This window comes from Somniosus microcephalus, chromosome 32, assembly GCF_052327205.1.
Source record: "Somniosus microcephalus isolate GS21.2 chromosome 32, FLI_Smic_1.0, whole genome shotgun sequence".
Classification (NCBI taxonomy): Eukaryota; Metazoa; Chordata; class Chondrichthyes; order Squaliformes; family Somniosidae; genus Somniosus; species Somniosus microcephalus.
Genome location: NC_141018.1, coordinates 18443710 through 18470607, shown reverse-complemented (window position 1 = coordinate 18470607; position 26898 = coordinate 18443710). Strand labels below are relative to the sequence as shown.

Genomic DNA, 26898 nt, shown 5'->3' with positions numbered 1-26898 from the left:
TTCTGGTCATGGGTTGTTCTGCCGCAGCGATAGCACTTTTCTGCTCCATATGCCATTTCATTAGCGCTGTATTCTTGCGGTTTCTGTTGTATTTCCACAGCTCCCCGTGCTGCTGCTTCGTAGGATACTGCAACGCTGAAAGCCTTTTCTAGCGTAAGGTCCTTTTCCGAAAGTAGTTGTTTCTGGGTTCCTTCACTCTGGAGCCCGCAGACAAACTTATCCCTTAAGGTATCTGCCAGTCCTGCTCCGAACTGGCAGTGTTTCGATAACTTGCATAGTTCCGTAAGATAGTCAGCATTACTCTCATCTTTGTGCTGGTTTTGTTTATGGAACTTGAATCTTTCTGCTATCAGCAGCAGTGTAGGGTTTAGATGTTCCTGTAAGATATTGACAATCTCATCAAAACTTTTCTCCATTGGTTTAGCTGGGGTAATTAAATTCCGCAATAAGCCGTACGTTCTCGCGCCCATCAAATTCAATAATACCGACGCCTTCGTTCCATCGGCCACCTCATTTGCCTTGCAGTACACTTCAATTCTTTCCACATACGTGGTCCAGTCTTCTATTTCGTTGTCGAAAGCAGTGATGCTGCCACTCTTCGGCATCTTGGGTGGTTTAAAATGGCGCCTACCGCGCTTTTCCTTCTTCCCCAATGGATTAAAATGGCGCCTCCCGCGCTTTTCCTTCTTCCCCAATGGATTAAAATGGCGCCTCCCACGCTTTTCCTTCTTCCCCCTGCTGCCAATGCTGCTCTTAGCATTCTAACTCGTAATGTCGGCGCCCCGCGGCTTCCTGCGCGTCTCTCTTTTGTTAATTAATTTTTCTTCGACGCTGTCCACTGTGCGTCTCTTTTCCTTCCCCTTTTTTTTTCTTAACACTGCCCGACTCTTGAGCACCAGCTGCGCCCTGTGCGCTCCACCCTCTCTCTCTCTTTTTCTTCCCGACGACGCTGCTCGGCCCCTTTGCAGAGCCGCTCGACCGAGCTCTAGCCCGCCACAGTCCGGGAAAGGTCAGCGCCCTACCTGCTACCAGCCCGATTTGCTGGGACACCTTGACTGGAGAACCAAGCCCAGCTCTCCACAGCTTCCCCTGCGATTCTCTGAACTCCGATGGATCACTGGGCGGTTGCCCACGGTCGACGCCCGTTGCTCTGGCTTCGACCTCCAAGAAGCTTCTTTTCAGGGATGGATCCCCGTGAGGTGATGTAGTACTGCAGGTGAGTTTGAACCTGCTCGTCGCCACTATAGTGTCCGCGCATCAATAACACACGGACTGCAGGAGAACGGTAATAACAGGTATTTACTGAACAGAAGGTATGCTGAAAACTGAAAGTACAGAAGCCTGCTACGGCTTTATATGCAGGTGTGGTCACTGCCGGTACTGCAGTATAAAAGCAGTTCTCCCTTAAAGGTACATACACAACACATTCGACCCAATCTCTCTCCATACGACATGATCAATTTTATTAAAAAATGTAAATAAAGCTCAAGAAAATAAAAAGGACAAAAAAAAAAATAACCAATCGCCATATTATAAAAAGGAGATAGAGGCACTGCAGAGGGTGCAGGGAAGATTTACATGGATGATACCAGAAATGCGAGGTTATACCTATCAGGAAAGGATGAACAGGCTAGCTCTCTTTTCTCTTTGAAAAAAGAAGGCTGAGGGGTGACCTAATAGAGTCATAACGGCACAGAAGGAGGCCATTCAGCCCAGCGAGTCTGTGCCGGCTCTCTGTAGAGCAGTCCACTCAGTCCCATTCCCCCGCTCTATCCCCGTAGCCCTGCAAGTTTATTTCCCTCAAGTGCCTATCCAGTCTCCCCTTGAAAACATTGAGTGTCTCCGCTTCCACCACATCCGTCGGCAGCAAATCCCAGGTCATCACCACTCGCTGCGTAAAAATGTTTATCTTCACGTCCCCCCCTGTATCTCTTGCCCAAAACCTTAAATCTGTGTCCCCTAGTCCTTGTACCATCAACTAGTGGGAACAGCCTTTCCCCGTCTAGCCTATCCAAACCCGTCATAATCTTGAACACCTCTATCAAATCACCCCACAACCTCCTTTGCTCTAATGAAAACAAATCCAGCTTCTCCAACCTGTCTTTGTAGCTAAGATCCCCCATCCCCGGAACCATTCTGGTAAATCTCCTCTGCACCCTCTCAAGGTAAGTGCTTAATTGGAAGATGAGGTGCTGTTCCTCGAGCTTACGCTGGGTTTCTGTGGAACAATGCAAGAGCCCGAGGACGGTGAGGTCTGAGTGAGAATGGGGCGGTGAATTCAAATGACAGGCGACCGGAAGCTCGGGGTCACCCTTACGGACTGAACGGAGGTGTTCCGCAAAGCGGTCACCCAATCTGCGTTTGGTCTCCCCATTAAGTGTATATTGCCTCTCCCTGTTCCTTCTGCCAAAATGCATCACCTCACACTTCTCTGTATTAAATTCCATCTGCCACTTGCCTGCCCATCTGCTAGCCTTTCTATGTCCCGTCGCAGTCGATTGGTACCACAGCGAATAGTATAGGTGTATTTAAGGGGAGACTAGATAAGTATATGAGGGAGAAGGGAATAGAGGGTTATGCTAATAGATTTAGATGAGGAAAGACGGGAGGAGGCTCGTGTGGAGCATAAATGCCGGCATGGACTGTTTGGGCCGAATGGCCTGTTTCTGTGCAGAACAAGGGGTCACAGTCTAAGGATAAGAGATGAGGAGGAATTTCTTCACCCAGAGAGTGGTGAACCTGTGGAATTCTCTACCACACAAGGCAGTGGAGGCCAATTCATTAAATATATTCAAGAAGGAGTTAGATATATTTCTTAAGACTAAGGAGATCAAGGGATATGGGGAGAAGGCAGGGACAGGGTACTGAATTTGGATGATCAGCCATGATCTCATTAAATGGCGGAGCAGGCGCGAGGGGCCGAATGGCCTACTCCTGCTCCTATCTTCTATGTTTATATCTCCTATGTAAACAGCACTTATTTCTGCGTTTTATTGGCAGGTGCAGGCCGAAGTTGAATTTAAATTTTCAAAGCAAATGAGTGTCTGTAGCCACTGGGAGAGTTGTCAGACACTGATTGGCTGCAGGACCGGGGTGGCCTGCCTCTTTAAGAGCCGCGCTGCAGGCCCCGCCCCTGCCCTCCCGGCGAGCTTCCGGTGGCTGGAGCGGCGGCCGCTCCGTCTCTCGCTCGGTCCCGCGCTGTCCGCTCGGTGAAGGGACGCCGCCAAAGGAAGATGATGTCGATGGATTTTTTAAACGATGTGCGGCGCATGAATAAGCGGCAGGTAGGCCGGGGGGGACTGGGCGCCGCCATCGCCCGAAACAGGCCCAATAAACACTGGGTGCAACCCCCTCTCCCCTCCCCCCCCCACACACACACGGTGCAACCCCCTCTCCCCTCCCCCCACACACACACTGGGTGCAACCCCCTCTCCCCTCCCCCCACACACACACTGGGTGCAACCCCCTCTCCCCTCCCCCCACACACACACTGGGTGCAACCCTCTCTCCCCCCCCCCCCCCCACACACACGGTGCAACCCCCTCTCCCCTCCCCCCACACACACACGGTGCAACCCCCCTCTCCCCTCCCCCCACACACACGGTGCAACCCCCTCTCCCCTCCCCCCACACACACACGGTGCAACCCCCTCTCCCCTCCCCCCACACACACACTGGGTGCAACCCCCTCTCCCCTCCCCCCACACACACACGGTGCAACCCCCTCTCCCCTCCCCCCACACACACACTGGGTGCAACCCCCTCTCCCCTCCCCCCACACACACACGGTGCAACCCCCTCTCCCCTCCCCCCACACACACACGGTGCAACCCCCTCTCCCCTCCCCCCACACACACACGGTGCAACCCCCTCTCCCCCCCCCCCCCCAAAACACACTGTGCAACCCCCTCTTCCCCCCCCCCCACACGGTGCAACCCCCTCTCTCCCCCCCCCAACACGGTGCAACCCCCTCTCCCCCCCCCCCCCCCCAAACACGGTGCAACCCCCTCTCCCCCCCCCCCCCCCCCCCAAACACGGTGCAACCCCCTCTCCCCTCCCCTCCCCCCCCCCCCTCTCCCCTCCCCCCTCCCCTCCCCCCCCACACACACACGGTGCAAACCCCTCTCCCCTCCCCCCACACACACTGGGTGCAACCCCCTCTCCCCTCCCCCCACACACACACGGTGCAACCCCCTCTCCCCTCCCCCCACACACACACGGTGCAAACCCCTCTCCCCTCCCCCCACACACACGGTGCAACCCCCTCTCCCCTCCCCCCACACACACGGTGCAACCCCCTCTCCCCTCCCCCCCCCCCCCCCCACACACTGGGTGCAACCCCCTCTCCCCTCCCCCCACACACACACTGGGTGCAACCCCCTCTCCCCTTCCCCCCCCCCCCCCCCCCCCCAACACACGGTGCAACCCCCTCTCCCCTCCCCCACACACACTGGGTGCAACCCCCTCTCCCTCGAGATGTGAGTTTCGTAAGATAGTGTGAAAGTTCAGATACAAATGAGCTGTTTATATGCTTGCTGAGGAGGTGAAATATATAGTTCAGTGCAGCAACTAAAGGTATTTCCTTTCCATTGTCATCAATTCCAAACATTGTTTTGGCCAGATGTCAAATGGAACGTATATTACATATGAATGAACTTGTTTGCTGACTAGTCTCATGGTTTGTTGTCACCATGCTCTTTACCCACCGTGATGTACCTCTGGAGCTCAGTTAGTATTTTGGTGTTCAAACTCCACTTGGCCCCTTTTGAGTTTATGTACAGCCTCACTGATTGTTGTACCCTTCCCGTGTGCAAATCTGATCAGGAATAAAGCAAAGCTCTTTTTATTTCTCCTCCCACCCCCGTTTATTGGCCCCATGGCATGTAAAACATTTCTTCCAGCACCAGCCGATCTCTTGTCTTGCTCATGGGTAGCCTGGGGTCTGGAGAATGATGTTTTGCTGCTAACATGGAGTTGTTTTATTTAACATGTCCCTTTAAAGGCCACTATCTGCGTATTTCTTGTTTTGGGTGGAAAATTGGACCAAGTCAGCACACCTTGAGGCCAGCCAGGCTAATTATTTGAGGGAAGTTTCTGTAGATTACCAGCTGTTGAAATCCCTGGATGCTGTCCTTGGGAGAGAGGCCAGGTTCTTCAGGTCAGGACAGAAACAGCAGGAAATGACTTTTTTTTAATTTAAAAAAAAATGTATATTTGATGTGTACTTTTAACACTGAAGTGACGGCCGCTTTTTTAATTTGTTCTTTGGTGTGAGTGAAGCTGGTGAGGCCACACTTGCTGCCCGTCACAAGTTGCTGAGAAGATGGCGGGGTTACTGCTTTGAGTTGCGACTAAGTGTCTTGCTCGGGCCACACCAGAGGGCTCTGAGCCAATGTGGCGTTCAGTCACATGTAGGTTTTGCTGGTTCCCTTTCCCGAAGGTCATTAGTACACCACTTTTGTTTTGTACAACCATCCAGCTGCTTTGTGGTCTTTTTTTTCTTTTCTGGTGCGAGCCCACCCCTAATGAGCTCGACTCTTCTATATCGGGCCAGATTTTGCTGGGTAAATAAGTGAGGCTAATGGCGCTCCCGCTATTTATGCGCAAGTCGGACAGCAACTACCGGTGAGCGCCCGCGCGCAGTTAAACGCAAAAAGCCGGAAGTTGCTGGCCGGGATGTGCGGCTCCTCCGTAAGCTGCATGCAAACGACATCTCGCCGTCTGGCTCCTCGCTCAACCAGCGTCTCGCCGTCTGGCTCCTCGCTACATCGGCATCTCGCCGTCTGGCTCCTCGCTCAACCAGCATCTCGCCGTCTGGCTCCTCGCTACATCGGCATCTCGCCGTCTGGCTCCTCGCTCAACCAGCGTCTCGCCGTCTGGCTCCTTGCTCCAACGGCGTCTCGCTCTCTGGCTCCTCCCTCAACCGGCATCTCGCCGTCTGGCTCCTCCCTCAACCGGCATCTCGCCGTCTGGCTCCTCGCTCAACCAGCGTCTCGCCGTCTGGCTCCTTGCTCCAACGGCGTCTCGCTCTCTGGCTCCTCCCTCAACCGGCATCTCGCCGTCTGGCTCCTCGCTCAACCGGCATCTCGCCGTCTGGCTCCTCGCTCAACCAGCGTCTCGCCGTCTGGCTCCTTGCTCCAACGGCGTCTCGCTCTCTGGCTCCTCCCTCAACCGGCGTCTCGCCGTCTGGCTCCTCGCTCAACCAGCGTCTCGCCGTCTGGCTCCTCGCTCAACCGGCGTCTCGGCCTCTGGCTCCTCGCTCAACCGGCGTCTCGCCGTCTGGCTCCTCGCTCAACCGGCGTCTCGCCGTCTGGCTCCTCGCTCAACCGGCGTCTCGTCGTCTGGCTCCTCGCTCAACCGGCGTCTCGCCGTCTGGCTCCTCGCTCAACCGGCGTCTCGCCGTCTGGCTCCTCGCTCAACCGGCGTCTCGTCGTCTGGCTCCTCGCTCAACCGGCGTCTCGCCGTCTGGCTCCTCACGCAAACAAATTGAACGGCGTGAAGTTCCTGTACTGACGTAGATACCGACTAAACTTGCCATAAATAGTTGAGTCTAGTCATTCCAGTCTAAATACCCTTTAATGGCATGGTAAGTCTTAATTACTGCCAAAGAACCTCTCTGGCACTGAAAATTAACTTGAACAAGTGTGGAGTGTCATTCCTTCAGCTTTTAGTTATTGGAGATTTTTTTTTAATGTATTTTTTAATTTCTCTCTTCATCCAATCTTTCTCTCCCTCTTTATTTCGCTTCTGTATCTGATTTGACATTGAATTCCGGTTCTAACTGACACTTCCTGGTTCAGACGCAGCGCTGCTCATTAACGGTTCTGTTTGGTTAAGGCGACACGCGGTTGTTTGACCTGTTCACACAGGTCCCAGATGCCCTGTAGAGGGCGTCATGCCGTTTGGCTGTCCCGCTGACGGCAACTTGCTGTGCAAAAGCCCGTAGACATTCTATGGGCAAGTAACTGCCAGTCTAACGGACAACTGGTGCCGTTTGTTTTCCCGCTCACAGCAAAATCCGGCCCATTGGTTTTATTTTTCAACTCTCCTTTTCTGGCTAGGTTTCTTCAAACTTCCCCTCTGCTTGCTGTCTCGGTGGGAGTTTGTTCTGTATATTAATCTTCTCTACATCCCTTGCCCTGGGAGCCGGTGTCTCCCCGTGATCTTGCAACCTAACGAAGGGCTACTCCAGCTTCCCTGTGATCTGAAACTGGTCTGCTAATGTAGGGAATCCTGGACATCTGTTGAATCTCTCTAGTGAGATTGCCATTTTGATAGACAAGCCTTGTTGAACATGTCTGCTAATAGCAACTTAAACCAGCACTTTACAACACGTGTGCTTTTTGAAACGCTGGTACATCAGTCACATGATTCAGAATGTAGGGCTAATTGTTTGAAATTACAGGCGTGTTGGCCGGCTGCTTATTGCAGTAGATTTGGGCACCAGCTTGCAGTGCCATGTGGGTTTATGGCCATGAGTTTTGGTCTCCTTACCTAAGAAAGGATATACTTGCCATGGAGGGAGTGCAGCGAAGGTTCACCAGACTGATTCCTGGGATGGCAGGACTGTCGTATGAGGAGAGATTGGGTCGACTAGGCCTGTATTCACTCGAGTTTAGAAGAATGAGAGGGGAATCTCATTGAAACGTATAAAATTCTGACCGGGCTCGACAGACTGGATGCAGGGAGGGTGTTTCCCCTGGCTGGGGGGTCTAGAACGAGGGGTCAGTGTCTCAGGATACGGGGTAGGACATTTAGGACTGAGATGAGAAATTTCTTCACTCAGAGGGCGGTGAACCTGTGGAATTCTCTATCACAGATGGCTGTGGAGGCCAAGTCACTGAATATATTTAAGAAGGAGATAGATAGATTTCTAGACACAAAAGGCATCAAGGGGTATGGGGAGAGAGCAGGAATATGGTATTGAGATAGAGGATCAACCATGATCATATTGAATGGCGGAGCAGGCTCGAGTGGCCGACTCCTGCTCCTATTTTTCTATGAGTTACCATTTCACCGAATTATCGATGGATTATTTGGGATGTGCAAAATTTCTAGAGGAGAACTGGCGCATGGGGAGAAACTAAAGGATGAGTTGTTGCTGAGTTGCTGTCCTGTACCTACTAGTTGCAAGCTCGAGATGGGTGTTGGCGGAGACCAGGATCAATGCAGTCGGTGAAGCCTTAAGGAGGCTGTTTAAATTTCAACACCCAGTTAGACGTCTAATTTTAAGAAATGAAGATCTCAGTTTGTAAGGTTTGTTTCAGGTTATTGCCTGACTCTAATTTGGGACACACACACGACCGATTCAGATTTTTCCAGTTATGAATATTTGCATATCTACTCTTCAAAATGTGAAGTGCGCTAGTTTATGATGAGGTTTTTTTTTACAGAAACCGTGGCCTTTGTCTAATGAAATGTTTTGTGTTCCAGCTGTACTATCAGGTGTTGAATTTTGGTATGATCGTGTCTTCTGCACTGATGATCTGGAAAGGGTTGATGGTTCTCACTGGGAGCGAAAGTCCAATTGTAGTTGTACTGAGGTAAGTGACGAATAGATTGTTTTCTTACTCTGGTACTAATTTTCAGTGACTCTTCAGATACCCAGTTTCAGATCCATTCAAGGGATGTTTATACTTGTTCTCGTTTTCAGTTATTAAAGATATTTGGCTCAGCGAGTAACGTGTTTAAAATGGGTGAAGTATTATTTATGGTAAATGGGCAGCATTGTGGGATGTGATTCCCTGTCCCAAAGAAACCGTCCAATTGGAATAAATCACTGATCCGAATTAACTGGATTGTGGGATGAGATCCCAAACCATCAGTTTAAAACAATCCGACATTGATTGTAAACCATTGGGCCGTATTTTGCGACCCCCCCCCCCCCCCCCACAGGTGCGTAACGAGGTGCGCGCACGCCCGTAGGGGCTGCGCAAGTTGCGGGTAAAGGCAGGTGCAGCGCATGTGCTGAAACCCGGCACTTGCGATCTGTCAAGAATCCTCCGTGTCCCCCCGGGAGACGGGCCTCTGCGGGTGTGGAGTTGCGCTATTTGCCCGACTTCCGCCCGCTGAAAGGCTGTGGAATTCCTGCTTTTACCAGCATAAGAGTTTTAAAAAAATAAAATTTTATCTCACTCACTTACACATTTAAAAACCCTGTCCAATAAGGTAAGTTTATATTTAGTCCTGTTAAAACATGTAAAACATTTTTCAAAATTAAATTTTTGTTTAAAATATTTAAATGCCGATGTGGGTGTCGCTGGCAAGGCCAGCATTTATTGCCCTTGAGAAGATGGTGGTGAGCTGCCTTCTTGAACCACAGAGGGCAGTTAAGGGTCAACCACGTTGCTTGTTTAAGTCATCCCCATTCATACTTTTGATAGTATGGAACTCCCATAAGTATGAATGGGGATTCCCTTCTTTCGTTGGTTGGGCCAGCCCACGTGATCCCAGGGGCGTTTGTGAACTGCCTGGGATACGTGGGCCTCTCCGCATTTCTACCAGGAGAGGCCCAGAATTGCGAGCCTCCGTATCTCCCGGCCCGCCAGGTAAATGCGTAGATTTTTTGATGATCGGAGGCATCCGCCCCGCGGGAAGCCTCCGAACACAAATTCAGGCCCAGTGTCTTTGCTCATAACATAAGAAGTAGGAGCAGGAGTAGGTCATACGGCCCCTCGGGCCTGCTCCGCCATTCAATAGGATCATGGCTGATCCGAATCTAGCCTCACCTCCACTTCCCTGCCCTCTCCCCGTAACCCCTAATTCCCTTATCTGCTAGGAAACTATCTATCTCTGTTTTAAATTTATTTAATGTCGCAGCTTCCACAGCTCTCTGGGGTAGCAAATTCCATAGATTTACTACCCTCTGAGTGAAGAAGTTTCTCCTCATCTCAGTTTTGAAAGGGCAGCCCCTTATTCTAAGATTATGCCCCCTAGTTCTAGTCTCGCCCATCAGTGGAAACATCCTCACCGCATCCACCCGATCAAGCCCCCTCACAATCTTATATGTTTCGATTAAGATCGCCTCTCATTCTTCTGAACTCCAATGAGTAGAGGCCCAACCTACTCAACCTTTCCTCATAAGTCAACCCCTTCATCTCCGGAATCAACCGAGTGAACCTTTTCTGAACCGCCTTGAGAGCAAGTATATCTTTTCTTAAATATGGAAACCAAAACTGCACGCAGTATTCCAGGTGTGGCCTCACCAATACCCTGTATAACTGCAGCAAGACCTCCCTGTTTTTATACTCCATCCCCCTTGCAATAAAAGCCAAGATTCCATTGGCCTTCCTGATCACCTGCATACTAACTTTTTGTGTTTCATGCACCAGGACCCCCAGATCCCTTTGTACTGTAGCACTTTGCAGTTTCTCTCCATTTAGATAATAACTTGCTCTTTGATTTTTTTCTGCCAAAGTGCATAATCTCACACTTTCCAACATTATATTGCATCTGCCCACTCACTTGGCCTGTCTGTCCTTTTGCAGGTTTTTTATGTCCTCCTCACTCGCTGCTTTCCCTCCCATCTTTGTATCGTCTGCAAACTTGGATATGTTGCACTCGGTCCCTTCCTCCAAATCGTTAATATAGATTGTTAATATAGATCATCGGAATCCAGTGACCTCTACTGGTCACGAGCAGCTGTCTGGTCAGTGTAAGGTTGACTATGATGGGCCACTGAGTAAACAGCCCCCTGCTCGGGCAAGGCACCAGAGGGCTGGTAGAATTGTGCCCCTGTTTGAGGAGTAGTGGGAGATCGGTGGTGAAACGAGCTGTGAAACCTTGATTTTTTTTAAATCCCGATATTCTGTGAAATGTCCCTTTCCTTTCTCTGCTGGAGAGAGAGAGAGCAGGCTGAGGCTCTGATCGATTTCTTTTTTTTATTTCAGTGGGAGTATGGAACCTGCATTCCACAGAGGGGACCTGCTGTTCCTGACCAATCGTGTAGAAGATCCCATCCGAGTTGGTGAAATTGTGGTCTTCAGAATTGAAGGACGAGAAATTCCAATCGTGCACAGGGTGCTGAAAATTCATGAGAAGTACGTGCTCCTAAGCCAGGAATTTGGGCCGTTTATAATCATTCTTTAAGGTGTTGACTTGCTTGAGTTAACCCCTCTTGACCACTTCTTGCACTGCACAGCGGAGGGGTAGAATTTTAGGTGTAACTTCACTCCTTTCCTCCCCTCACCCCAGTGGGATTTCCGTGTAGGGTGATGGTTCATCTGCACAATGCCTAATTGCTGATCCTTTACCCCTTTCTCTTCCCTTCCTATCCTCCCACCACATCCCAAGAGGGGTATTCTGACAGGACTGGACAGACTAGATGCAGGAAGGATGTTCCCGATGGCCGGGGAGTCCAGAACCAGGGGTCACAGTCTAAGGTTAAGGGGTAAGCCATTTAGGACTGAGATGAGGAGGAATTTCTTCATCGAGAGTGGTGAACCTGTGGAATTCTCTACCACACAAGGCAGTAAAGGCCAATTCATTAAATATATTCACGAAGGAGTTGGATATATTTCTTAAGGCTAAAGGGATCAAGGGATATGGGGAGAAGGCAGGGACAGGGTACTGAATTTGGATGATCAGCCATGATCTCATTGAATGGCGGAGCAGGCTCGAGGGGCTGAATGGCCTACTCCTGCTCCTATCTTCTATGTTTCTATAAGGTAGGAGGTACTGACCTGTGCTGCCCCAGTCTGAACTATCGCTCGATGCCTTGCAGTAGATCAGGTGCTTGCTGTCAACGAGTGGACTGCGGCACAGGGGAAATGAAAGTGGGAAGAAGCAATTCTTAAAACTGAAGAACAATCCGTGTTACTGCAGCTAATGTATGCAGTCTTTGATTTCCGTGCCGGGGGCTTGTGTGCGCAGGTTTTTGGGAGAATGAGGGACTCGTATATCGTATTGTTTGATGCCTTTGGCTTTGAGTGGAGGGGTCTTGTCCACTGAGGAGAGGGGTGCATTTATACATTTAAGGGCTTTTCATTCCCTCGGGGTGGGGGTAGGAATGTGGTTGGGTATGTACATATAAAGGTGTTAGCTGCTCAGGGTCTCGCCTAACTATGGTGGGTCAGTGTGTATACGTGTAGTGGGTATGGCCACGCAACAACAACAACGTGTATTTATATAGCGCCTTTAACGTAGTAAAATGTCCCAAGGGGCTGCACAGGTGTATTTTAAGACAAAACATGTGACACAGTTCCACATGAGGATAAATTAGGGCAGGTGACCAAAAGCTTAGTCAGCGGTAGGTTTTAAGGAGCATCTTAAAGGAGGAGAGAGGTAGCGAGGCGGAGAGGTTTAGGGAGGGAATTCCAGAGCTTAGGGCCCAGGCAACAGAAGGCACGGCCACCGATGGTTGCGCGATTATAATCAGGGATGCTCAAGAGGGCAGAATTAGAGGAGCGCAGATATCTCATGAGGTTGTGGGGCTGGAGGAGATTACAGAGATAGGGGGGGGCGAGGCCATGGAGTGATTTGAAAACAAGGATGAGAATTTTGAGATCGAGGCGTGGCTTAACCGGGAGCCAATGTAGGTCAGTGAGCACGGGGTAATGGGAACAGACCAACTTCATTTGTACCCATATTAGTTGGTGTTTTCCACTGGGGTCTCTGCCTAAGATCACTGGAGCAGCTGTAACAGTTTAGATGTCTCTGGGCTACTCGCTGAAGTGATAATTTCAGACAAAAATTAAAATTAAGAACATAAGAAATAGGAGCAGGAGTCGGCCCTTCGAGCCTGCTCTGCCTTTCAATAAGATCATGGCTGACCTTCTACCTCATCTTCACTTTCCTCCACTATCCCCATATCCCTTGATTCCCTTAATATTCAAAAATCTATCGATCTCTGTCCTGAATATACTCAACGACTGAGCCTCCACAGCCCTCTGGGGTAGAGAATTCCAAAGATTCACCACCCTCCGAGTGAAGAAATTTCTCCTCATCTCAGTCCTAAATGGCTGACCCCTTATTCTGAGACACTGAACCCTGGTTCTAGTCTCCATCCTCCCTGCATCTACCCTGTCAAGCCCTGTAAGAATTTTGTATGTTTCAATGAGATCACCTCTCATTCTTCTAAACTCTGGAGAATATAGGCCTAGTCTACTCATTCTCTCCTCAGGACAATCCCCCCATCCCAGGAATCAGTCTGGTGAACCTTTGTTGCACTCCCTCTATGGCAAGTATATCCTTCCTTAGGTAAGGAGACCAAAACTGTACACAATACTCCAGGTGTGGTCTCACCAGGGCCCTATATAATTGCAGTAAGACGTCTTTACTTTTATACTAAAATCCTCTTGTAATAAAGGCCAACATACCATTTGCTTTCCTAATTGCTTGCTGTACCTGCATGTTAACTTTCAGTGATTCGTGTACAAGGACACCCAGATCCCTCTGAACACCAACATTTCCCAATCTCTCACCATTTAAAAAATACTCTGCTTTTCTATTTTTCCTACCAAAGTGGATAACTTCACATTTCTCCACATTATATTCCATTTGCCATGTTCTTGCCCACTCACTTAGCCTGTCTATATCCCCTTGAAGCCTCCTTGCATCCTCCTCACAACTTACATTCCCACCCAGCTTTGTAATTGCTTTTTATAAGCCCCTAGAACCTATAAGAAAGCAGTTGTCTGAACAACTCCCTATCTCTGTAGCCTCCTCCAGCCCTGCAACCCTCTGATCTGTGCGCTCCTCCAATTCTGGCCTCTTGCGCATCACCGATCACCATTGGTGGTCGTTCCTTCAGCTGTCTAGGCCCTAAGCTCTGGAATTCCAACCCTAAACTTCTCCGGCCTCTCTCCTGATCTCTCCTCCTTTAAGGCGTTCCTTAAAGCCAACCCTGTTGTGATATCTCTTGTGTAGCTCGGTAACGCTCCTGTGGCGCGCCGTGGGACGTTCTACTGTGTTAAAGGCGCTACAGAAATGCGAGTTGTTTACACTAACTGGCCAACTTAAAATCTCTAGTTCACCAATCGCACTCCCACGTTTTTGCAGATTGTGAAAGCCACATGCCAGAAATCAGTGTTTCTCCTGTTCTAGGGGAAACGGGGACATCAAGTTCCTGACGAAAGGGGACAATAATGCTGTCGATGACCGAGGTCTGTACAGACAGGGACAACACTGGCTTGAGAAGAAAGATGTAGTGGGTCGAGCACGTGGGTGAGTTACAGATTTGCCGTGTGTGTGTGATCTGCATATTGATTGCTCTGCTCCAGCAGGGAGACTTTTCCCCAAATGTAAGGAACAATGGAAATGGTGCTTTTTTTTTTGTTCTGAGGTTAATGCAATTACCTTGATGCTATTTTGAATATTTACAATGTTGCCTATGGGGAGGACATGGGAAAAGATTGCTAATTTCATGTTGAAGCTGTAAAGCATGTGCCAAGTGTGATCTGTAGAAGAGGAGGCTGGCTAACGTTTTGCGATGGAGTAATTGTGTCTGAAGGCAGGCAAACCCCTTTTTTATAAGACAGAACAGAGCCATGTGAAGGGAGCACAGCCAAAGCACGGCAGGGATTGTGGGGGGAGAAGGTTAAGATCACAACTCGCAAACCGATATATGCAAACTAAAGGTGAAGACTTGCATTCGTGTAGCACCTCAGCATATCTGAAAACACATTGAAATGGCGCCTGGCGTTTCTTTTAAAGAGAGCTACAATCATTCCACAATAATCCATTTCAGATGGTGTTTTTAGGCAGAGGGACGAGCAAGAGATCTCCTGGTGAGAACCATTAGCTTGGGCTCTTTTTTTGTAGATTTTTAAGGAGCGATGTAGCATTAGTGAAGTAAAAACAGAAAATGCTGCAAACTCTCAGCGGGTCAGGCAGCATCTGTGGAGAGAAAGTGTTAATGTTTCAGCTCGATGACCTTTCATCAGAACTGCAAACCCGTGAACTCTACCACCTAGAAGGACAAGGGCAGCAGGCGCATGGGAACACCACCCCCTCCAAGTTCCCCTCCAAGTCACACACCATCCTGACTTGAAAATATATCGGCTGATCCTTCATCGTCGCTGGGTCAAAATCCTGGAACTCCCTCCCTAACAGCGCTGTGGGAGCACCTTCACCACACGGACTGCAGCGGTTCAAGAAGGCGGCTCACCACCACCATCTCGAGGGCAACTAGGGATGGGCAATAAATGCCCACATCCCAGGAATTATTTTTTTTTTTAAATAATTAAAGTAATGTTGCCTGCGGCTGAACAGAACACCTTTGCTCACTGTGCATGATGCCAGCCCCTTTGTGTCCTAGTCTTCAAATAGCAGGAGAATAATCGCTGTCAGTCTATTACTTAGACTGTAAGCTACAATTCAGATTTATTAAAGTAAGAAGTGGAACGTTAGCGACAAGTTAGAACAACCCTCATTGCAATGTAAAACCCGAACCCCCAGACGCAAAACAATTAAAGATGTGATGCTTCGCTAGCTACAATAACACTGGATGTTATTTGTAATTCAAATTATAAGCAAGGTTGAGCTCGCCATAGTGGCTTCACGTGTTCCATTACATAACATAAGACGTAGGAGCAGGAGTCGGCCATTCGGCCCCTCGAGCCTGCTCCGCCATTCAATAAGATCATGGCCTCAACTCCCCTTCCCTGCCCACTCCCCATAACCCTCGACTCCCTTATCGTTCAACAATCTGTCTATCTCCACCTTAAATATATTCAATGACTCCACCTCCACGGCTCTCTGGGGAAGGGAATTCCAAAGATTCACGACCCCCGAGAGAAGAAATTCCTCCTCATTTCCGATTTTAAAAAGGTGCCCCCTTATTCTGAAACTATGCCCCCTAGTTCTAGATTCCCCCACGAGGGGAAATATCCTCTCGGCATCTACCCTGTCGAGCCCCCTCAGAATCTTGCATGTTTCAATAAGATCACCTCTCATTCTTCTAAACTCCAATGAGTATAGGCCCAACCTTTCTTCATAAGACAACCCCATCAACTCCGTGAACCTTCTCTGAACTGCCTCCAATGCAAGTATATCCTTCCTTAAATAAGGAGACCAAAACTGTGTGCAGTACTCCAGGTGTGGTCTCACCAACGCCCTGTACAGCTGTAACAGGACTTCCCTACTTTTATACTCCATTCCCTTTGCAATAAATGAGGAAAACTGACCGCTTCACACGCAGACAAATAAATATATTCTGTTGATCAACAGTCAAAGGAGACATTGTCACCTGTTCACATGCCCCTCTCCACTGGTGGCTGTGCAGTTAACTCAGTTTCTGTAAACAGGTTCCCAAACAGTGACTGGTTTGAATGAGTGTCAAAGGCCATTAATACCTGACCATTCTGATCATATCAACTGCCTAACTTTCCAGAGCCTTTATTTGTATAGGTAGGACCAGTGAGCTTTCATTAGCAGGTATCTTAAGGCATCTCAAACTGTCCTTGTATTGTTAGAAATGTTTAGGTCTGTGTTCGATATTCTCTGGTCACTCACTCGAGCAATCCCTTCCTCCTGGACAGGAAGTCAGCTGACCTCTGACCCTCCAGAGGTTGTCCAGTAGGCCCTCTGTTGGGTGTGGGTCACTAGAAACAATTTCCTGCTATTCTCAAAATGAACGGGACCATTTTGACAAAGTCTGAGATGAGTCAATTGAGTGATATGAGGAGCAGCATTCCACACACTAGTCTAGCCTCCCCCTTCTCCCAATCCTCTGTCTGTTGTGATCATTTTAATTCCTTGAGAGCTGGATTTAACGCGAAGGTAATTGTTTTTAATATAAGGCTTACCAAAATCCTTGCAGTGCGAAAATGGTCAAAATTCAGAAATGTGTCACTGAATTCTCTTCAACAGAGAAGCTAAGTCTGCAGTATTCAATTTACAGCTGTATTCTTTTAATAAAGAAAATCCGTTCTACGACTTTAATCAGAACTGGTTTCATTGTCAGAGAGGATTTGGTGCTGTGTACGGTAGATTGAAGGGCACACTGCTTTTACCAGGATAGCAACGTTAGAACGTGTAATGCACAGCTGTATAAGTTGGTGTCAATAAAACCACAGGGTGTACTTGTTCACTTATAATTCAAAGTTGCTTAATTCAGAATATGGGATTCAAATTTTTCCACTAAATTTCATCTAGCTGTTATTTACGCTGCTTAATTTGAATTCTGTGAATTTATTGGTGCAGAGGTGGCTTTGAATTATCAGGAGTAGACTACAGGAAACTTTCGATTTACCGGCACCTAAATAACCGGAAATCTCGGTTAACCGGCAAAATTCAGGAGTAGGTTCAGGTAAGTTTTACTTCATATTGTACTTGCCTTCCTCGATCTGTTGCTGCGCAAGGGTGTGGCTGCAGCTGTTGCTAAGCTACAGAGACGCTTGGAACTTGTGACCATTGTTCTGAAACTGTTGCTAAGCAACAGGGTTTGTTGCTTTATACGGAGCTCTCACGCTCCGTATCTTTTACTATAGCGTTCGGTTATCCGGAATTTTTGATGAACCGGCACCACGTCGGTCCCATCGGTGCCGGATTTTAAAAAAAAGTTTCCTGTAGCATGGGTCAGTTAGAGGCTTAATTGTTAGACCTGTCCTTGGGCCAGTTGGAGTTTAGAGTTATTTTTTTCTGGCATTGGTCAGTTGGATATTCTGTGGTGTGGAGGTTTCAAACACAGCCAGTTATTTTTGTTTTTGAAAGTGTGATGGATATGTGTAGGTTAACAGAGCTCTGATTTTTCTCCCAAGAAAATTATCTGCATCTTCAGTTGAGACAGAGCTTGCTGTAACCCAGCCAGATGATTGTGACTTGAATCCCGGGCTTTTAATTGATTAGGAGCCGCGTGACTGGCATCCAGAGCTGGGATGGGTGCCCGTTACCATTCAGCTCAATGGCAGCTGGCTGCAGATCAACTTGCTGGATCAGAGATCTCGTGTAGTGTCTGATCTTTGTCTCCAGCAGTTTGTTTTATTAAATTGGGTGGGGAACTAGGAATTTATCATGAAATAATAACAAAATGCTGGAAGCACTCAGCAGGTCAGGCAGCATCCGTGGAGAGAGAAACCGGGTTAACGTTTCAGGTCTGGGACCCGTCATCATTCCTGGCACACATACAGTTTCTTTTCAAGTGTTATTAGGACAGCACGTTAGGTAGAAAGTGCTTTCCTCCTCAGCATTTTCATCTTTTTTTAATTTAAAACAAAATTGTGTAAGTAGAAATATTATCTTGAGTTGGGAGGGAGGTTTGTGGTAGAAAACTGAGCTGCTGACTGCCTACTGCAGTAACTTGGTTTTGCTAAATAGGAAACTCTGGTATCCGGCACCGACGGGACCGCCGTGTTGCCGGTTGATCAAAAATTCTGGATGACGGAGAGAGTTATCTACCTAGGCTATTTTTAACAAAGAAAAATAAAAAAATCAAGAAATGTGCAGTATACAGTAGTTGGGTACTCACCTACAGAATGTTGTGTTAAATGGATGGTGGAAGATGCTTGATTAAGTACAGTACTGCCAGTTGAGTGCAATGCAATGACTACCAGCAGCGTGGGAGACACACAGTACTCCTGTAAAATGGCGGATCAGAAGAGACTACCGGAGCGGGAGAGTCAGACTCCTGTTACAGGGGTATTGAGGTGTTCCGACTTCCGACAGCGCCAAGAAGCCGAGTAGTGGCAGTTTGGAGAACTACCCCCACTGACTAACTCAGCCACCGCGGGAGACTCGGACTCGGCCACATTGCCGGTTATGGAGGTGTTGTTTTCGGAGTGAGAATTTTGCTGGTTAATAGAGAATTCCGGATATGTAGGTGTCGTTTAAACGAGAGTTTCCTGTATTAGCACAGGGTACTTCTGTGTGGTACAGGAGGAAACTCCACCGTGCTCGTCTCTTAACTTCAGTACTGTACCAAAATTATAAAAGTACTCGTTCAGCAACAGATTTGCGATGCAAGAAAGGAGCTTGGGGTAGCTTTTTACCGACCCGACCCGACCCCCCCCCCCCAAAAATTCAAGACCCTTTTTACATGTTAGTGTTTCTGTAGTTTAAACCGCTAAAACTGCCTCCTTATCTTGATGACTGAATCGTAGCCCTCAGAACTGTTGGGCCTCGATCATGGTGATGGGATAAGCAGGCTGTTTTTGTAGAAATGTAAACGCAAGGCGCAGGTAATTTGCATACGGTCCAGACTTCAGTAGCAGCAAGCGCTGCAGCCTCGTACTGTAATCGGCCTTTTAATCTTTGTCGTATTCTTACAAATTTGAATTAACTGGAGCTGAGGGCGGTGTAACTTGGACAGAAGCACTGTTGCTGTAGAAGGGTTTTGACCCGAAACATTGGCTCTGTTTCTCTCTCCACGGATGCTGCCTGGCCCGCTGAGTGTTTCCAGCATTTTCTTGTTATTTCGGATTTCCAGCATCCGCAGTATTTCGCTATCGTATCACTGTTGCTGTATTTGGTCAGTGTCATTTTACGGTTTTTAAAACCATCCATGAATTCTAAATTTTGTGTTGCGCGCAAGTTATCTGTGACTGCAGCAGTCACTAGAAGACTTGCATCAATTGTACGAGACTGTGAAGCGCGAATGTGTTCTTTAGCAATAGAGAATTGCAGAGATGTGGGGTGAGTCTTCGAAGTGTGTTACATTAACTGCTGTGTAACTTGTCTAATGTGATCCTGAAACATGGTTTAATGCCACATTTATCTTGATGCTGTTACTGGCAGCTGCCCTGGCTTCATTGTATGTAATGCAAATGAGGCGGTTTATTACCACCAGTTGAATGGAGTGTTACCCACCAGCAAGGGGAAGTGGGCGGGGGGGGGGGGGGGGGGGGGGGCCGAATGCTACTTGCTGCCTGCCACTTTATTTCTGGCCTCGGCTGAACGGGTGCCGCCCGTACGGGTCGACGGTGCAGTTTCTGCATTGCTGTGCCAACCCTCCCCGGCCCTTGGGAAAGATCCCACGGGCAGAGAATGAAACTCTACCCACACTATCGTTGATCCCAGAGCGCTGGAAGTCCGCACGCCTACCGAATTCCTCCTGTAATGTAAATGCGACATGGCGCATGTTGGATTCTGCACCCGAGAAGGAAAAGGGCTGCCTAGTGTCTCGAGTCCCATTTTTATAAACCATTCTACTCTGATTTACATTGTATTTCTAGCCGCAGCAGCAAGTGACATCCGTTTTGAAAAAACCTCAAAAGGTTGGTTTAACAGGTTGTATATCCTGTTCGAGAGCATCTTCAATGGTGGTGCATGCCTGATGCTCATAAGTCCCAGTTTAATACAAAAAAAAAATATATATATATATATAACACTGTTGCAGCTTTATTTAATGAGTGGTAAAGTATTCCATATTGTCTCTGAATGTAGCGGTCATCCTGTTCAGTATAAAATGCAACGTGCTGTTTCATTAATGCAAATCTAGAAGATGGCCGTTTGAGATTTTCAAATTGCCTTTGATGTGTATGTTAATATTTGATGCTTGCTGGTCCACCAGAGAATGCAGAAAATTATCATAAAATAGCATTTTAAGCCTGCCAACTACCCGTTACTAACAATATGGAAGAGGATTACAAAATAACTATGAAACGTGTCGAGAAACCCCCTTCAATGATCATCCTTTTCGAGACTCCTCTCAAGTGGCAGCTTGCAGATTCGTGGGCGTTTTAAATTTTAGCAAAGTGTCTGGCAACCGAGGCTAATCACTTCACAGTTTGCAGATCACTTCTCGTGAAGGTCCCCGAGACAGGCAAGGTTAGAGAGGATGTGCAGATTTGCTGGGTGTGTGTTTTACTCCTTGGGATCCCGTGAATTTAAATAGTGTTGTCGTGCTTGGTCCTGACTTCAGTTTTCCAACCCATTTTTCTGCTCTTGCGCCGTGTGTAATTGCAGTGAGGTGGTGAGTTTTTGGTGATCAACGGTCTCATTAAAATGAACCTTGTACTGACTGACCATTATACACCTGGATAACTGCGTTGTTGCTTGAAGTTGTGTGGGTTTTATTTCAATGAGTCTTGTTCAAACGCAATACTTTCAATCCAAATGCCATTTGGATGTTTTTAAATGACAGTTAAAGGAATGACATTTTTTTGAAAGTGGAGTGAAGCACCTTGATGTTTTATTACATTAAAGGCGCTATATAAATGCAGGTTGTTGAGTACCGTGATCTGACTGGAGCTGGTTACTGATCCCAAACTAGATTGAGACCTAAATTGCTAAATGCTCCCAATTCCACTCCAAGGACTGTTAATGCATTGTCCGCTACTCCCCCTCATTGATCCCACTCTTTGCAGAGTTGGCCAATCGCTCCCCCCCCCCCCCCCCCAAACCCTCTTGGGGGTAACTAGCCGCAGTTTCCACTCCTGTTTTGCTGTCCTGTGGTTTCTGCTGGAAAAAGATAACGTCCGGGTTGGGGCTTGGCTCCGATGCTGCAGCAACCCAGGATTCAGCCGCATGCTGATCATCGCTAGCTCGCCTTGTGTATAATGAATGGGCACTCAAGTGAGTTAGCAGCGTCCTTGGAACCACACCAAGGGGAACATTTTGGGGCGAAGAGTCATTTGTAGGAGTGGAGGAGAGTACATTGTGAGCTGAAGTGGTAGAAACATAGAAGATAGGAGCAGGAGTAGGCCATTCGGCCCCTCGAGCCTGCTCCGCATTCAATGAGATCATGGCTGATCATCCAAATTCAGTACCCTGTCCCTGCCTTCTCCCCATACCCCTTCATCCCTTTAGCCTTAAGAAATATATCCAACTCCTTCTTGAATATATTTAATGAATTGGCCTCAACTGCCCTGTGTGGCAGAGAATTCCACAGGTTCACCACTCTCTGGATGAAGAAATTCCTCCTCATCTCTGCCCTAAATGGCTTACCCCTTATCCTTAGACTGTGACCCCTGGTTCTGGACTCCCCTGCCATCGGGAACATCCTGCATCTAGTCTGTCCAGTCCTGTCAGAATTTTATAAGTTTCAATGAGATCCCCTCTCATTCTTCTAAACTTCAGCGAGTATAAGCCCAATCGACCCAATCTCTCCTCATACGTCATTCCTGCCATCCCAGGTATCAGTCTGGTGAATCTTCGCTGCACTCCCTCCATGGCAAGAACATCCTTCCTCAGATAAGGTGCCATCACTATTCTCTCTCTGGGAAGGTAATGAATGTTACTGGGGTGCACTTCCATGGCATTAGTAGAGCTTAACTCTTTCCCCCCCCCCCCCCCCCAACCAAGTGGCCAGCCTTCATGTGAGAGTCTAGCCTGTGTCACCTGGCTGTTCATTGCAGCCAAGCCCAGTCCTATCCATGTACACTTTTCTAGGTTCAAAGTCCAGGGAAGGGAGAGTAATCATTTCCCTTTCTCTTCCCCCCCCCCCCCCCCCCAACCCCAGCCATCTCCTTCAGCCAACTGAGTGGAAACCAAGGATGGATGATGGCATCTTGTGGCCTGGATCATATCGTCAACTTACCTACTGAGGAGGGTTGGGCATTTGTTCTTGGGATGGGGGGCTGCTGGCACGGCCACATTTATTGGTCATTCATTGTTACGTGGTTAGAATTGTGTAAACTGGCGTCGTTATTTGATATTGCAAATTGTTTTTAGTCTTAACACATTTCAAACATCTTGTCTTTCCAGGTTCGTTCCCTATATAGGCATCGTGACCATTCTTATGAATGACTACCCAAAATTTAAGGTAACTTTAATCGAATCCTGTTTCCAGCGCTAATCTCTTGTGTAACCAAGTGTTTTGCTTTTACTAATGCGTTAATCTGTTCTACAGTACGCAGTGCTCGTTCTGCTGGGACTGTTTGTACTGGTCCATCGAGAGTGAAGAATGGCTGGACTTTGCCCGAGGATAGCAGTGGAGTTTCTCGCCCCAGGCCAAATCTTTTACCGTGAAGAGCGTGCCCAGTAGTCGTGCAATTCTGCAGCTATTCCAATTGGATTTCTGCTTCCTGCCAGATGGTGATTCAGTGTGAGGGTTTTTTTTTTTTAAATGGAGGACAGTACTGTAGGAATGTTCTGAAGTGATGGACTGAAAGACGCCATTTTGCACAGGAAAGCTTTCCCTGTCACCTTTTGGTTTCTGAATCTAAACTTTTAGTGCAATCTGGAGTTGGTCATGGGTTTAATTTGCGGGGGAGGGGGGGTTGAAACCAGGTGGCACATCGCCAGTTTGCATGTGGCAACTCTTAGCTTGGAGCTTGTTTGGTTTGCTGCTGCTGTTTCAGTACAAATGGAAAATGCTTCTTCCTGCTCTGCCTTGTGGCAGCTTCCTGCTTGCAGATGTGGAACAGTCGGATTTGGATTTGTGTCTTTTGTCCTCTTGTCTCTTCCTCCACCCTCCCGCACCAACCACCACGCACCCAATTTATGATTTGGAGACTGTGACCCGGGTGCTGACCAGAGGGCCAGTCTTGTCTCTGCTTAGCAGGTTTGCTGGTATTGGCCAGGGAGCAGAGTGCCTCCCCCATACTCTTTACCCAGTAACACTATGGCCGGCCCTCTCCCCCCACCCAAACTGTTTGGAAACCTCATCGATTCTAAACCAAGCATATAAAGCAGAATAAATGGCTGGCAAGAGATGAAACCCAAAGAGACAATAAAGACAGTGAATGGGCGAGGGGCCAATCCAGTGCCACAGCCAAACATAGAGCAGAACAAGGAGTCCTACATGGAGCAAGTTTTGGAGGGAGAGGTGATGCTTGCCCGGCTTCTTGGCCTTTGTTACAGACCGCCGTGCAAGTGAGACTCCCAATGTGTACAAATTTTGGACCGTTGTGTAGGCAGTAGAACTGTGTTACACAGACATACTGGACAGTTAGAAATCCTCTCTTTCCTGCTCCCCTGTGCTAGCCCAATCATTTAATTCGCCTTACTAAATGGGATGGTGGGAGACTGCATGAGTGACCCTTTGCATGTAGTGACAAATCTTTGGGAGTGTTTTCGTACTGTAAACCATGTTCCAAACCCTGAGACATCAGTACAATGTACAGGAAACTTTTTTTTTATCCGGCACCGACGTGGGCCAGTTGATCAAAAAGTCCGGATTACAGAGAGGTATACTTACCAAGGTACGAGAGCCCCGTACACAGCCACAGGTGCAGGAGCCCCGGTTACACGGCACTTGTGCAGGAGTCCCGGTTCCACGACCACCGATCCAGGAGTCCCTGTTCCACGGCCACAAGTGCAGGAACCCCGGTTACACGGCCACAGATCTGGGAAGCCCGGTTACACGGCCATTAATATATAGTAAAACTTACCTGAACCTACTCCTGAATTTTGCTGGTTGAGATTTCCGGTTATTTAGGTGCCAGTTAAGAGTGTTTCCTGTACTGTACTTGGCTGTGGAAAGGTTTGGTCAATGGAAATTGGCAAGAACCGTACTACAGTGGAGGTCCTGGTGGTTGTTCTCTGCCATTACTTCCATCCACAACTTTCATTTTATATTTTGCGGAAGGGCTATGTACATAATGCATTTGTTTGTACTGAAATGCTGGCAGCTGGACCTGATGAGCCTTGAGAGTTGAAGCTGACATTGGTAGGTAGTAACCAAGTAGTTAAAAAGGACCCCTTTCCCCCAAACTCTGGGCGACTCAATGCTGCCCAATAAAGTCTATTTGGAAATCCCAATACTGCTGTGTAGCTGCCTGTCTTAGTGACCAGTATTAAGCATTCCCTCAGTACTTTCTCCTGTTAAACATTCTGAACATACTGGGCCTGTTCTGTTCTAGATATTTTGTTCAGTATTCTTTTTATGCGATTGGCATTGTGTGAAGTGCCTGCTCATCCTTTCTTCACTTGGGACAGTACTCCCTCCCCGTTTTTGTTCTGGTTGTTTTAAAGCACAGATTTAATGTGCAGTTGCCTATCTTTACCTTTAAGTTGTCTGCAATACTTTTTAAATGATTGGCATTTTAAATTGATAATTTCTACGGCTTTTTTTAATCGATTTACCCCATAACTAACTCGCTGGGAAATAGAAACGTCTACTATATTTTTCTTCATTTACAGTTGAAATAAACACAACACTGAATCTCTGTCTTGTGTACTGACATCAGGTGTTTCCAGCCCATTGTTCAGGGAGCAGAGCCCCTTTGTTTTCACAAAGGGATGGGTCCAATCTGCCTTATGTATGGTTATAGCGTGGAGTACTCTGACCCTGTACCCCACAAGAAACCCTTTCCCAATCATTTCGTTGGGGGAATGTCAATAAAACCATTTCTGTAATTTGCAGCCTGTCTCGTGTATTTGTTCGTTCCTTAGTGTGATAAACTTTTAGAAGTCACGAGCTTCAGTGCGCTGTCTCCCAGTTAGTGTTGATAAACTGACCCTGCTCTCTCTCTCTCTCTCCCCTCTTCACCTCCGCCCCCTCCCAGGTGCATCCTAAAAACTGGTTAGTGTGCTGTATGTTATGTGGAAAACTAACGGCTACCATATGCCCTATGGTGATAATCTTGTTAATGTGCAACACTGTGTTCAGATCCAGACTCCGTTGCACACTTTCCCATTCATCCAAGTAACTTTCAGTGCCACAGAAGTGCCAGGCGATGACCATCTCCAACAAGCGACAGTCTAACCACCGCCCCTTGACATTCAATGGCATTACCATCGCCGAATCCCCCACCATCAACATCCTGGGGGTCACCATTGACCAGAAACTTAATTGGACCAGCCACATAAATACTGTGGCTACAAGAGCAGGTCAGAGGCTAGGTATACTGCGACGAGTGTCTCACCTTCTGACTCCCCAAAGTCTGCCAACTACAAGGCACAAGTAAGGAGTGTGATGGAATACTCTCCACTTGCCTGGATGAGTGCAGCTCCAACAACACTCAAGAAGCTCGACACCATCCAGGACAAAGCAGCCCATTTGATTGGCACCCCATCCATCACCTTAAACATTCACTCCCTCCACCACCGGCACACCGTGGCTGCAGTGTGGACCATCTACAAGATGCACTGCAGCAACTCACCAAGGCTTCTTCGGCAGCACCTCCCAAACCCACGACTTCTACCACCTAGAAGGACAAGGGCAGCAGGCGCATGGGAACACCACCTCCTGCAAGTTCCCCTCCAAGTCTCACACCATCCTGACTTGGAAGTATATTGGCCGATTCTTCATCGTCGCTGGGTCAAAATCCTGGAACTCCCTCCCTAACAGCACTGTGGGAGCACCTTCACCACACGGACTGCAAAGGCTCAAGAAGGCGGCTCACCACCACCACCTCGAGGGCAATTAGGGATGGGCAATAAATGCTGGCATTGCCAGTGACGCCCATATCCCATGAACAAATAAAAATAAATTATTAAAAACTCATTCCCAGCAGCTGCATTCTGGAACTTTTATTACATCATCAACTTCCTGTTTTACCTTGTCGTCTTTTCTCCTTTTGCCCTTCATGGTGTCTTGCATTTCTATAGCGCCTTTCACGACCACCGGACGTCCCAAAGCGCTTTACAGCCAATGAAGTACTTTTTGAAGTGTAGTCACTGTTGTAATGTGGGAAACGCAGCAGCCAATTTACATACAGCAAGCTCCCACAAACAGCGATGTGCTAATGACCCGATAATTTTTTTTTGTGATGTTATTTGAGGGATAAATATTGGTCAGGACACCGGGGAGAACTCCCCTGCTCTTCTTCGAAACAGTTGGATCTTTTACGTCCACCTGAGAGAGCGGACGCGGTTTCGGTTTAACGTCTCATCTGACAGTGCGGCACCTCCGACAGTGCAGCACTCCCTCAGTACAGCACTGGAGTGTCAGCCTAGCTTTATGTGTAGGGACTTGAACCCACAACCTTCTGACTCGGAGGCAAGGGTGCTACCAACTGAACCACAGCTGACACTGATGAGCCATGTCCTTTCGCTCGGTGGGGGAGGGGGTCAGATACAGTCAGTGTATCCGATTTTAATTCTTCAACATCCAAAATCATTCCACGAGCTTGCACCA

General features: G+C 48.1%; 1 protein-coding gene across 3 annotated transcripts; it reads left to right on the top strand.

Annotated features, from left to right (window-relative positions):
- Positions 1-3125: 3125 nt before the first annotated feature.
- sec11a (SEC11 homolog A, signal peptidase complex subunit) lies at positions 3126-26261 on the top strand. 3 transcript variants are annotated; one of them, XM_085972190.1, is made up of 6 exons: positions 3126-3284; positions 8433-8542; positions 10889-11038; positions 14043-14162; positions 22581-22638; positions 25325-26261. In XM_085972190.1, exons 1-6 carry the CDS (start codon positions 3234-3236, stop codon positions 25466-25468), a joined length of 633 nt encoding a protein of 210 aa, XP_085828316.1. In that variant the 5' UTR covers positions 3126-3233; the 3' UTR covers positions 25469-26261. The 3 variants fall into 3 exon arrangements, with proteins under 3 accessions (XP_085828316.1, XP_085828315.1, XP_085828314.1); XM_085972189.1 differs by lacking the exon at positions 25325-26261 and adding an exon at positions 20108-20149 and having other exon boundaries at positions 22581-22631; XM_085972188.1 differs by lacking the exon at positions 25325-26261 and adding an exon at positions 22726-25181 and having other exon boundaries at positions 3127-3284.
- Positions 26262-26898: the final 637 nt, after the last annotated feature.

What these genes read in the sequence shown, in the direction of transcription:
- sec11a (XM_085972190.1), top strand. Translation starts at nt 3,234, where the DNA reads ATGATGTCGATGGATTTTTTAAACGATGTGCGGCGCATGAATAAGCGG. An exon ending in CCAATTGTAGTTGTACTGAG is followed by an intron (nt 8,543 to 10,888) that starts GTAAGTGACGAA and finishes TTTTTATTTCAG; the next exon opens with TGGGAGTATGGAACCTGCAT. An exon ending in ATGACTACCCAAAATTTAAG is followed by an intron (nt 22,639 to 25,324) that starts GTAACTTTAATC and finishes GCCCCCTCCCAG; the next exon opens with GTGCATCCTAAAAACTGGTT.